Genomic DNA, 13,540 nt, shown 5'->3' with positions numbered 1-13,540 from the left:
AAAAAACTTGAGACTTATATTTGAAGACATATGGTTTTTAAAATGCTACTGGGAAACACATGAGGAAGTGATTAATTTTGTCTGGATGACAAGGTGACATTTGAGTCTAGTATGGGAAGTTGTGTAGGAGTTTCCCATGCAGATAAGAGGCTAAAGGGTATTCCAAGCCAAGGGAAACCTCTATTATGGTGCTTATCTCAATCTATTCTGTATATTGCTCCACTCCCACCAGCTTGTAAATTCCTTGAGATCAAGAACAAATTTGATTTCCCAAAATGACCATATAGCTCGTTATTTTGCCATTTTTTTACTAGTTCATTTCATATTTATTAATTTTATTCATATTTATATTTACTGAAAAAACAGTATTTCTTGTAGCTCATTGTAAAAAACTGGTAAATTCAAAGAGGCAAACACCACCCCACACAAATTTCTGGCAGTAGTCAGAGGCGGAGGCAATGAAGTTGTTTGTTTGTTTGTTTTTAGTACCAGGGATTGAACCCACTGGCACTTAACCCTGAGCCATATTCCTAGCCCCTGCCTCCCCACCAACCCCCTGCTTTTTAAATTTTTTTATTTGAGACAGCGTTTTGCTAATTGCTTAGGGTCTCACTGAGTTTCTGAGGCTGGCTTTGAAGTTGCCATCCTCCTGCCTCATCTTCCTGATCTGAGTTGAAGAAGTATCTCAAGTTATAATAGTTAGAGCACTATGGCATCTGGAAATGCAATGAGTTTTGAAGTCCATAACATAATATAAAGAGGAGCTTAAAATGACAGCTGGGGCTGGGCGAGGTGGCCCACGCCTGTAATCCCAGCAGCTCAGGAGGAGGAGGCAGGAGGATTGCAAGTTTAAAGCCAGCCTCAGAAATTTAGGGAAATGCTAAGGAACTCAATAAGACTTTGTCTCTAATAAAATACCAAATATAGATAGTGATGTGGCTCAGTGGTCGAGTGCCCCAGAATTCAATCCCTGGTACCCCAAACAAACAAAAAACCAAACAACTGGCATAATGAAAAGAAGATTCTGGGCTGGGTGTGGTGGATTACAGCACATCTGTAATCCCAGTGACTGGGGAGGTTGAGGCAGGAGGATCACAAGTTTACAGGCCAGCCTCTTCCCAATTTAGTCAGACTATCTCAAAATAAAAAGCACCCCTGGGTTTAATCCCCAGTATCCACCACCTGACCCCCATCCAAAGGAAAAAATAATAATGGCTCTCAAAGTCTGCAGCTTCAGATGTGGCACTGAGAATGGAACCCAGTGCCTCATACATGCTAGGCAAGCACTGTGCCACTGAGCCACAACTTCAGCCCCAAGACCTATTTTAAATACATAGTTTCAGACTTAGGTTTTTGAGTTGAAACCTTACCAAGTTTATGCATGGAAGTGGATCATCTAAATTTCATAATTTTTTTTTTGTATTGTAGATTGAATTCAGGTACGTTTAACGACTGAGCCACATCCCCATCTCTTTTTATATTTTATTTAGAGACAGGGTCTCACTAAATTGCTGAAGCTGGCTTTGAATTCGTGATCCTCTTGCTTCAGCCTCCCAAGCGGGTGGGATTACAGGCATGTGTCCGGCTAACGTCATTATCTTTATATATATATATATATATATATATTTTTTTTTTTTTTTTTTTTTGGGGGGGGGTGGGTAGGGGTGGGGGTGAGGAGCTACTAGAGATTGAACCCAGTGGTGTTTTACCACTAAGCTTCATCTCTGACTCTATTTATTTTTTACATTGAGACAGTCTTTATCACTGATCTACATCTCTAACTCCTTTTATTTTGTATGTTGAAACAGGGTCTTACTAAATTGCTGAGGGTGGCTTTGAGCTTGCAATCCCCTGCCTTAACCTCCAAAGTTGCTGTGATTATAGGTGTGTGCTACCTCACTTGCCTAGTTTCATTATATTTGTAAATATATTTGATTTGTAAGGATTACAAAACTTTGAAAAGTTTCTAGGTCAGACAAGTGAAGGAATTAAAAAGAAAATCTAATATTTTTAGGTTTAGGTTAAAATTACGTTTAGGTTATAAACATAATTTTAAATGTTTGATGATGCTGGGTTAAGTTAATGAATGGGATAAAAATGATTTGGTTTCTAAACAGTGATTAGTAAAAAGTGCTAGACTTAGAATAATAAAACTTGTAAGCTTAATCTAAAAGCCTAAGAAGAATGCTCCAGGCTCTCTGGCACATGCTTATAGTCCCAGCTGCTCCAGATGCTGAGTCAGGAGGCTTGCTTGAGCCCAAGAGATAGGCCAGCCTGGGTAATATAGCAAGACCCATCTTAAAAAACAAACAAAACAACTAACAAAATCCCCACCAAAATAAAACAAAAAAACCCTTAATAAATAAATAACTTTTGATTTTGTAGCTATAATAAATTAAACCCTTGCCCCTTTATTTCTATGGGGATATTTTGTTCTTATAGGATTTTAAGTATTTCACTTCCATAGTTTGAGGGCTGGGGTATAGCTTAGTGGTAGAGTGCTTGCTTGGCATGTGTGAGGCCATGGGTTGAATTCCCAGCACTGTAACAAAAAAATTAAAGGAAGAGTGAACAAATTGAAAATGGCTAAAGCAAAAAGACTGGTCAGCTTGTAAAGAGGTTTATTTGGTATGTTAAGGAACTTGGACCATATTGTGACTGAAGTAATAGGAAAAGTATAGATTTGAAAGATGAACACATTGCATTTGCACTTTGGAAAGAACACTGTGATAACTTTGAGGGTCTAGTTGGCAGAAGGGAAAACAGAGATGATGATAATCTAAACAGTGTAATCACAGGGGCATAGAGATAAAAGCTAGACATTTCAGAAATAACACATATTAGATGTAGGGCATGAGACAAGGAGCCTGGTGTGTCCCACTGAGAATTGAGTACTTCCATTAATAGAGACTATAGCAAAAGCTGATCAATGCTTGACACATGGAATTTGAAGTATCTGCAGGATAAACAGATAAAAGTGCTCACTAGACAGTTGAATATACGGAGGGGCTTCCAGACAGTCTGGTTTGGTGATAGATATTTAAGGAAAGAAAGCGAAAGAAAGAAAGAAAGAGAGAGAGAAAGAAAGAAAGAAAGAGAGAAAGAAAGGGAGAAAGAGAAAGAGAAAGAGAGAAAGAAAGAGAGAAAGAAAGGGAAGAAGAAAGAGAGGAAGACAGGAAGAAAGAGGAAGAAAAGAAAAAAAAGAAAGAAACAAAGAAAAGGAAGGAAGGAAGGAAGGAAGGAAGGAAGGAAGGAAGGAAGGAAGGAAGGAAGGAAGGAAAGGGCTGGGGTTGTAGCTCAGCGGTAGAGCGCTCACCTAGCACGTGTGAGGCCCTGGGTTCGATCCTCAGCACTACATAAAAATAAAATAAAATAAAGATATTGTGCCCAACTACAACTAATAAATAAATAAATATTTTAAAAAAGGAAGGAAGAGAGGAAGAAAGAAAGAATTTTTCCTTCGATTACCATGCTTTCAGGGAGGTTTACAAGGTGTAGGGCATTACCATGCTTTCAGGGAGGTTTACAAGGTGCAGGGGAAAGAGGCATCCCCAGTAGGGCAAAGACCCCCTTCAAACAAGAACTTGCAAAGAAAAACGGCAGGGAATCAAAAGAAAGTTTGGGTAAACATGTTTCTGCTTTAAGAATCAACGTTTCAAATACGTGAGAGACTGAACAGTTCTACTCTGGAGACTACTGGCAAATCTGGGCGGACTGAGGCCAGATTGACAGACTGTGCTGACTGGGATTGGAATCCCTTATGGTAGTGTGTCCAACAAGAACACACCCTGGGCCATCTGTAAGGACGCCTTCCATGATCCGTGTTGTAGCGGAAGTTAACTTAGCTGGCAGGGCAAGGGAGGCGGCCCAAGGTTTTGATTTCAAGCTTCTGACTTCGCGGTCTGAGTTGGGGATGGGGCGGTGGCCGGTAGGGAGGGGCTGCAGGCCTGGGCAGCCTTCCTGGTAGAGCCCCCGGGAGCGCGGGCCCCGCCTCCTTCCTTCCGGCAGCCGAGGGTGCTGCGGGATGCGGGGGAGGGTCGAGGTGAGGGGGGGGGGGGGCATATATAGGGCGGGGCCTAGAGGCTATGGCCACGCCTCCCCGACAGCTCCGGGCAGCGCGGCTGGGCGGGGCCTACGGGGCGGGGCTGACAGCGCCGGGCGAGGCCTCAGGTTCCCTACAGCCCGCGAACTCGGCAGGAGCTGCAGCTGCTGCCGCCCGTGTCTTCAAGGTCTCACCGCTCGTTCAGCAGAGACCCGGGCTCGGCCGCCATGTCCGTCGTGGACGAGGTTGATGGACTGGGCGTGGCTCGGCCGCACTATGGCTGTGAGTGCGGGGCTTTGCTGCGCGAGGGCTTTGGGTATGGGCTCCCTGCCTCCTAGGCGAGGTTTTCCCGGTGGCTCGGCCGGGCGGGTGGGGCAGGGCGGCTGTCGACTGCGCGGACCCGGAAGAGCCGGCTTGGCTGGGTGGAGGGCTGGAGGCCCGGGCCCGCGCCCCCTCCGGCTTGGAGGCGGGTAGGACCCCGGAGGTCTCACTGCCTCGGCACCCACTGCGGCAGAAGGAGCCCACCCGGCCCCTCTCGCCACCCAGCTGGGCCGAGATTGGGGGAGATGGCCTGGGGTGAGGTGGCAGGAGGACGGGGCAGGGCGTGTCCCGGGACCGGAGACTGGGGCTCTGCTCTGGCTTCTTGGAAAGGTATGCCCCGAGTGGTGCCTGCGAGCCGACTCAGGGTCCAGACCTCCCTGGCTCCATGCTAGGCGAGGTGCGGTACGGTCCTGAGCAAGTCACTTCGGCTTTCTCGGGCTTAGTTCCTTCGTCAGGATTTCAAAAGTTAAAGAAAAAAAAAAAAAAGCCACCGAAAACCTCTGACTTCTTTATTTTCTGTCGTCATCCTTGGGATATCAATGAACTGCAGGTGGGGTGGTTACCATTGGCTACTGGAATCTACTTTGGGGTCTCGAAGTTTTCTATTTTTATTTTACATTATGGAAATAATGGTATTTTTTTTAAAGGGTGATTTTATTTATCACAGTTATAATGCGGTGCCACGTTTGTGAAATTGGGCATGAGTAAGACCAGGCCCTGCCTTCAAAGAATTTTTTAATCAGATAGGTGTACAAGCTAGTGATAATAAGGTGCAATAAAGACAAGAGGTTCGATAACAGGCATACAGAGTAATGTGAAAATGGGTTTAGGGTAGTCATTGTAAACATAGGTGGTGACATTTGAATTTTCTTGAATGAAACTGTACAGAAAAGTTTGACAGATGGGGCAAGAGACCAGACTCCAGGTAGAGTGTGGAAGAGTACAGGTACACTGTGTGTGTTGTGTGTGGAACTGAGTGGTGTGGAGTGCACAGTGATAGGAGGAAAGGGGAAAAGTTTTTAAAAGTAGTGGAGGTCAGATTCGAAAGGCCTTGATTGCCTTCCCAAGGAGTTAGGAATTTAATACCCTGGATGCTAGTGTAGGAGGCAGGTAGCTTCAAGGTTAAGCCCTTGGGTATAGAAGGCTGTCTGCATTTGAACCCAGGGCCCTCTTCTTAATTAGCCCTGGGGCTGAGCTCACAGGCCTCAATTTCCTCATCTGTAAAATAAGAGCTGATAATCACAGGATTGTTGTGGGCTTCAGGGAGAGAATGCATATAAAATGCTTAGCACAATTACTACCACTTAGTTCTCAATAACTGCTGGTTTTGGTTATTAATAAAAGGGGGAAATATGATGAGATCTGTATTTAGAATGAGCTCTGACACAAGAACAAAAGCAGGCCCAAATCTCAAGTCTGTATTTTTCATATTACTATACATTTTTAATAAAGGGCAAGATGAATGTAGTTGAAACTCTATAGGTCTCTCCCCGTCTTTCTGTAATTTTTTTTTTTTTTTTGTCATACTGGGGCCTTGGGCACTGAGCTATATCCCCATCCTTTTTCTATTTTGCGATAGGATCTGGCTCAATTTCCAAGTCTGTCCTTGAACTTGTGATCCTCCTACCTTAGCCACGTTGAGTAGCTGGGATTACAGGTGTGCACTATTGCATACAACTCCCATAGGTCTCTTTTTAGGAAAGTCATTGTACACCTGGCTATCCACACAACCACCTGACCTTCAAGGTGACTAGCAGGAATTTGATGGCTGTGGCATTCTTTTATCACTGAGGAAGATTACAGATCCTGGTATTTACAGTCTTTCTTTCATGTTTTAGCTGTCCTGGATAATGAGAGACTCACTGCAGAGGAGATGGATGAAAGGAGACGTCAGAATGTGGCTTATGAGTACCTTTGTCATTTGGAAGAAGCCAAAAGGTAAAGATGGGCTGGCTGGAGAAAAGATTGGGAGAAGGGAACTGATATGGTGTGAACAGAGATAAAGATTTCTCTGTATTTTGTATGTGGGATTTTGGGAGGCTTCTAGTTGATGGATAAGTACAGATAGGGCATTTATTAGTGGGAGCAAGTCGCCTTGATGGTAGCTTATCATGAAACACTGTGATGTGCATTTATGTTTCCTGAACATTTTCTATATTTTGCTGTTTGCATTTATGCTTATGGTGCTTGTTTTGGGTATTGTCAGCTATCTGAGAGAAATAGCATTTTTAGAATTTGGAAGTTCTTGATCTTAATGTTTTTCTGATTCTTCACTGGTTTTGATTTATATATGAATGAGTCTCCTCCCACCATGTCTTATGGAGTGGGTATTAGATTTGGGAGGCTTAAGAGGGTAGTGTTGTGGATATTGGTCCACACAACATCATCTGTATTCTTTGTGAAGTGAATGTACAACTGCAGTTTTTCATTTTCAGATGCCCAAGACCTGTGTTAAGGGTGTCAATTTACTATCAGTAATTCATTTCTTTTGTTCTGGTGCTTATGTTCCTTTGTAATGTCCCAGGAGAAGTAATTTCAGATTATGTATTCTTTAAGTGAGCTTTGGTGGAAGTCTAGTGAGGGATAATAAAAGGTATTTGTCACCATAGTTTAATGAAAATCAAGGATGTTTCAAATGGGGTTAATGAACAAGAGTGGTGATGGATATTTTGTTTTAATAATTCTGAAAAAATTTTTTTTTTCTTTTTATGGTTCTAGGGAATAAACCTAGGGTTTTGTGTAAGCATTCTCCTGCTGGGCTACATTCCAATTATTTTGAGACAGAGTCTCTTTTTAGTTGCCCAGGTTGACCTCAACATTTGCAATCGTCTAGCCTTAGCCTCTTGAGTTGCTGGGATTTCAGGAGTGCTCCACTGCTCCTGGCTAATTCTGAAGATAAAATATTACAGGATAGTCCAGAGAACAAGATAACAAACATATTTGTATCTTAGGACTAACCTGTTAACCCTTCAGATCTTTCCCTTCCTCTAAAAAAATGAAAAAAATAAGAAAAAAGTAATAATCTTTTGTTCCCCTCTTTGGTCCTATTCTTCTTCCCTTTGTGTGGTAACCACCAACATGCATTTGGGTGGGCCTTCTTGAATCTAGGTTGCTTTTCTGAGTTTAAAGTCCTTCTAGGAAATCAGGGTAGGAGTATTAGTAATGATTTAACTTGGGATAAGTGATACTGATGCTTACTTTTCTAAGTGGAAGTTTAGAAAACTGAGGCCTGAGTTTTCTTGGTCTACTTGTAGTTTCTTGATCAGGGAATAGTTTCCATCATTTTGTGCAGTAATTATTTAGGTATGTGCATTCAAATCACCTGGAGAATTTTAAAACAAATACAGAGGGCTGGGATTGTAGCTCAGTGGTAGAGCACTTGCCTAGAAGTGAGGCACTGGGTTTGATTCTCAGCACCACAAGTAAAAAATGAAGATCCATTGACAACTAAAAAAATAATTTAAAAAATACAGATATCTGGGTCTAACCACGGAGATTCTGGTTTAGTGTGTCTGGAGTGGGTTATACTCATATATTTTATTTGTTGTTGTTTTGTGTTTGCATGCTAGGAATTGAACCCAGGCCCTTGTGCACGCTAGGCAAGCGTGTTCTACCACTGATCTATATTCCCAGCTCCACATCTGTGTGTTTTAAAAGCCTCTGGTGGTTCTGATGGTTCTCCTCCTCATTGAGAAACAGAATTTAAAATGTTTTTAGAGCTGGGTGTGGTGATGCATGCCTGCCATCCCAGCTACTTGGGAGTCTGAAGAAAAGGAGTTGCAAGTTCTTTTTTAGTACTGGGGACTGAACCCAGGGGTGCTTTACCGAGTTACCTCCCCAGTTTTTTTTTTTTGTTTTGTTTTGTTTTGTTTTTTTAAATTTTTATTTTGAGACAGGTTCTGGCTAAGTTGCCAAGACTGTCCTCAAACTTGATTCTCCTGCCTCAGCTTCCTGAGTTGTTGAGATTACAGGCATGCATCACTGTGCCTGGCTGAGGGTTGTAAGTTTGATGCCAGCCTGGGTAACATAGTAAGACCTTGTCTCAAAAAAAAAAAAAAAAAAAATATATATATATATATATATATTTTTTTTAGAGCTCTGCCTCATACTGAGATATGTTAGCCAGGATAGAATGATACTCTTCAGCATATTTCTCCTCCTCAGGTGCTGCAAGGCATTTCATTTGCATCTACTCCAGAGTATGTTCTTTTCTGTCAGTTTTTTTTTTTTTTTTTTTCCAGTATAGAAAAGTGGCCCATTTGCTTTAAAAAAAATCCATCTAAGGGCTATTATCCTGTGGTGTGTTTTTTAGTTGGGTGCTTAGGAAGTGATTCAAGTAGTGGAGACATTTATGATAGTCTTTGTTTTTTATACTTTGGGTTAAAAGGGAGGTCATAATACTTGCAATATTGCTCTGGCACACTCTGCTCTTGGCCTAGAATTGTGGAAATACCCCTGCTTTATTTCATGTAGGCAATCATAAAAATCTGGATGTGATTTTTGTTTGTTTTTGCTTAAAACTTTGATTAGAAAATCACCTTTTTAGATTTTACAACTAAATAGTACCAGGAAGTCTGGGAATTTTGTGGTGAGAAAAGGGGGACTAGGAGCCCTATGAGCCACCTAACGTGGTTGCTGCTACTCCTAAAAAATTTTCTGGGTGCCCACTGGTGAATGGCATGCTTTTTGTTATTAGCTAGGGCTTCATCTCCTAGTTGTTTGCCCTGAGGAGCTGGGCTGCACATATTATGTGTTCCTAGGGCTCCTCTTTCCTCTTTAGCACAAGGCCTAAAGTTGCCGTTTTGGGTTGGCCTGGTCTAGTTTTCTCTCAAGTTGAAGGAGCCCCAAGGCCTGGAATTTATAGCGGCTCCAAAGGCAGAAATAAAGATCAAAGAAATCCAAGGGAGAAAAGGTTTCCTTCTTCAGTTCTATTTATAATGTCTCTACTCCTCCCACTAAAAATTCCACCTTTTAGTACAGTGGCCCCATTGTGTATCAGGGCACTCACCTTTAATTTAATCCCCCCCCCCCCTGTACCTTTAATAGAGCTCTTTCTTGAGAAAGAGAGAGGAGAGAGTGTAGAGTGAGTATGAGCATGTGGAGACTGTGGGTATGGGTTAAGTGGGAAAATTTAATAGTTATTTCATAAAAGTATATACTGGGAATGGTTGGGAAGTAGAATATATAGATATTTCTGTTTCTTTATTGTTTGAAAGGTAGTTTCAATACAGAAATTAAGCTGTTGTTCTAAGATTTAAGGCTTTTTACTAAGGGCTGTACTGTGGAACAAGGACTTAAAAGAGACATCTTAAGTTATTATTTATGCTTAAATGTACATAAATTTGCTTTCCTTCTTTTGCTTGTTCTGATTGAACTTTACATTTGGTTTGGCTGTGGAGCAGTTGTATGGGAGAGATGAATACCACTTTTGCCCAGTTGAAAGAGGTGATCTTTAAATATGTGAGGTATGTAGGTGCTCAGATCTCAGATAGGAGAAAAGTAATAGAGAAAGATCAGAAGAAAAGTTCAAGTGAAAAGAAAAAAACCAAGAGGAGAACACATCAGGAAAGCAGAATAGGGAAGACTGTAGGTGTGGAGGAAGTATGAATGGTTCTAGAAATGGAAGAAAATTCAGTTAGGATAAAGGTCGTTGGGATAAAGTTTATTATAACACCTGGTTCATTTAGGGTTCCCTCTTTCAGAGACTTGGTATGTCTGTTTTGGATCACCTTTCTCCTGCTTTGCAGTTATGGATTCTTCTACTTTCTTCCCCTTGTAGAAAGGAAAGTACGGACTTATGGTTTTTTGGAGAGTGTCAGAAACTACAGAGTTAACAGAATTTAGCGCTAAATACAAGCATTTTTGCCTCTGTAATTAAGTGAAATTGAAAAAGTACTTGGAAAGAAATCAGTTCTTGAGAACAAATTCTCTTTTGTGTACATATCTTTATTGGCATAGAACATTTTCTGGGTTGTGTTCTTCAGATCTCCTCTCCCTCTAAATGGTGTTAGAATCCAGGAATATCTGATATTTCCCTCATGGCACTCAGTGATCATGGAAACAGAAGTTAAGACATTTAAGAGGCAAGAACACATGAATAGGTGAGGTAACTAGGAAGAATACCATGGACACCACCTTCTAGGATTTTCAGATGAGAAGCATCACTTAAAGATTGAGCGAGTTGCACCCCTGTAAGCCTAGCTAATTGGGAGGCTGAGGCAGGAGGATTGCAAATGGAGGCCAGCCTTGTCAATTTAGTGATACCCAGTCTCAAATAAAAAGGGGTGGGGCCAAGCACAGTGGTGTACTCCTGTAATCTCAGCAATCAGGGAGGCTGAGGCAGGAGGATCACAAGTTATAGGCCAGCCTTAACAATTTACAGAGAGAGACTTGTCTCAAAATAAAATAATAAAAAGGGCTGGGGATGTAGCTAATTGGTAAAGTGCCTGAGGGTTCAATCCCTAATACAAAAAAAAAAAAAAGGGGGGGTGGGGGGGAATGAGAGCTGGAAATATAGCTCAGTAGAGTGTTCGACTAATATGTGTGATGCCCTGGGTTCCATCGCAAGTATAGTGTGTGTGTGTGGGGGGGGGGGGGCGGGCAAATATTGAGGGAGATCATTTTTAGGAGATTGACCCAAACTCTCCTTTCATAGGCGAGAAAACTAGTCATTTCTACAGAAGTAGTGTGATTCAGAATCTATGGCATATACTACTTAATGGCCCTTTTTGAGACTAGGAACTGGATGCATTTATGTAGTCATCATTCGCAAGGAGAGATATGGAGTAGCACTTATCCTTAATTCTTGAAATTGTGTTGTAGAAGGAAACCACCATTCTTTTTTTGAAACATTTTAGTTCAGTTGCCTTGAACAAATTCCACCCCAAGAAATGGGTTGCATTTAAAAGTGTTATTTGTTAAAGTTCTTGAAACTTAAGTGCTTTCTCACATAGTAACAATGTAACAAATGTAAGTATTAGTTCTTAGTGTGGTCATCAAAAGCTTTTTACCCCAAGTCATAGCTGAAACATTTTGCAAAATTTGGTTAAGAAATGTGGATCTAAAACTTAAAAGAAAGAAATGTGGAGCTGGGGGTGTGGCTCAGGGGTAGAGCACATGCTTAGTATAGAGGCCCTAGATTGAATCCTCTCTTCCTCCTCACAAAAAGGTGGAGAGTAGTCTGGTAAAAGGCAGTCTGTTAGCTGGTAGATACCATTATTACTAACAAAAGTCATGTGACTACACTCATATAATTAGTTAAAACAGAAATTCAAAAAAGTTAAATAAAATGTCCTTGCAAATCTTGAATGTTGGGATATTTTGGTTAAATGAAAAGAATCAGACTTTCAGTTTTGGCAGGTGTGCCTTCTGATTCTGGTTTTGCAAGCTGCTTAACCTCAAAAAGTAAGCTTACATTTGTACTTTGCAAAATGGGAATACTATGTATTTTACAGAGTTGCTGCAGGGTTTTTAGGTGCCTGGCATGGTTTAATACAGAAATATTCAATAAATGTTTTTTGGTTTGTTTTTTTTTTTTTTTTTTTTTGAGAGAGAGAGAGAGAGAGAATTTTAAATTTATATTTTAGTTTTCGGCGGACACAATATCTTTGTTTTTGTATGTGGTGCTGAGGATCGAACCCGGGCTGCACGCATGGCAGGTGAGCGCGCTACCTGCTATCGCTTGAGCCACATCCCCAGCCCAATAAATGTGTTTTTTATACACATTTATTGGCAAAAGCAGATTTAATATTAAGATAATGAGGTGTTAGTATACTTTTGGGGGGAATAGTCTGTGTATTTTCAAGATCCTAAAAGTTGGTAGTCCTAGTTTTTTCACTTCAGACTTAATTAAACTTTAGTCTGAAAGGAAGCACCAGAAACAGGATACCTCTAAGGAGTAGAATGGGGGTGGAGGGTGTGAGAAGACTTCCTTTTTTGGCAGTATTAGGAATTGAATGCCTGACCTCCCAGTGCTAGGCAAGTGCTCAACCACTGAACCAAGTCCCCATCCCAAGACTTTTACTTTTTATTTATTATATAAAAATGCTTTTTACAATGATAATTAATGTTATAATAAAGAAAAAGGGAAGGGATTAAGAGAAAACCTGTAAGTACATAATTTAAAAATATAATCACAAATTCAAATATTTTAATTATTATTGTTTCATTTATTTAATTTTTTTTTTTTTTTGTATCTGGGATTGAATCCAGCAGTGCTTAACCACTCACCCACATATACAGCCCTTTTGATTTTGAGACAAGGTCTCACTAAGTTGTTTAGGGCCTTGCTAAATTGCTGAGGCTGGCCTCGAATTTGCAATCCTCTGGCCTCAGCCTTCTGAGTTGCTGGGATTATGGGTATGTGCTCTACATGCCTGGCTAAATTGCTGTTTCTTAATTTTTTATTTTTTGGTACTGGGGTTTGAACCCAAAGGTGAATTTAACCACTGAGCCACATCTCCATTCCTTTTTATTTATTATTGTTATTTTATTTGAGACAGAGTCTCACAGGATCTTGCAGCTTAGGGCTTTCCTAAATTGCTGAGACTGTCTTCTAATTTTTGATTCTCCTATTCAGGCTCCTGAGTAGCTGGCATTTCTGACATGTGCCACCATGCACTGCTTAATTATTCTTTTCAATGTCTATTCAATATCTATAATTCGTTTAGGTTTATTTCAGTTTAAAATTCTATTGCTTTGGTTACTGGAGAAATTAAGCATTTTCCTACACATTTGTTTACCAATTTTATTTTCTTAGGCAAATTTCCTTCTTCCAGGGTCATATTAACTGTTGTGATCTCTCTTATAATATGCATGTTAACTTTCTGATATTTGTTGCAAACATTGTTCCTTGATTTTCCATTTTTTGTTTCATTATGGCTTAAAATTTTATGGCATTTACTGTGTGTGTGTGTGTGTGTGTGTGTGTGTGTGTGTGTGTTGATGCTGGGGTTTGACCTTAAGGCCTCATGCATGCTAGGCAAGTGCTCTACCACTGAGCTATATCCCCAACCAAAGATCTTTCTTGATTTATAGTATCTTTTGTTTATTTTCATTCTAGGGATTTATTCATTATACCTGTAATAATTGGTTTTGACTCATTAGTTCTGTCTTGGGAGTGAGGTCTGCATTGTTTCTTTTATGTTTCTTCAGTTTTTTGCTTATGTTAAATCATAA

The 13,540-nt window shown here is 40.7% G+C and overlaps 1 protein-coding gene across 1 annotated transcript in view; it reads left to right on the top strand.

Moving 5' to 3' along the window:
* The first annotated feature begins 4,151 nt into the window (after nucleotides 1–4,151).
* Iqgap1 (IQ motif containing GTPase activating protein 1) overlaps nucleotides 4,152–13,540 on the top strand; it is a 106,581-nt gene continuing 97,192 nt past the window's right edge. Inside the window, exons 1-2 of the mRNA XM_046437959.2 lie at nucleotides 4,152–4,324; nucleotides 6,202–6,301. Of these exons, the coding sequence (XP_046293915.1) occupies nucleotides 4,270–4,324; nucleotides 6,202–6,301 (155 nt within the window). The 5' untranslated portion in view covers nucleotides 4,152–4,269. The remainder of the gene's footprint in view (nucleotides 4,325–6,201; nucleotides 6,302–13,540) is intronic.

Source organism: Marmota monax, unplaced genomic scaffold (assembly GCF_021218885.2).
Source record: "Marmota monax isolate L192 unplaced genomic scaffold, Marmota_monax_Labrador192_F-V1.1 WCK01_AAM20220418_F8-fsc00005, whole genome shotgun sequence".
In the NCBI taxonomy this organism is placed as follows: domain Eukaryota; kingdom Metazoa; phylum Chordata; class Mammalia; order Rodentia; family Sciuridae; genus Marmota; species Marmota monax.
The sequence above is the reverse complement of the archived record's forward strand: the minus strand, read 5'-3'. Positions and strand labels throughout refer to the sequence as shown.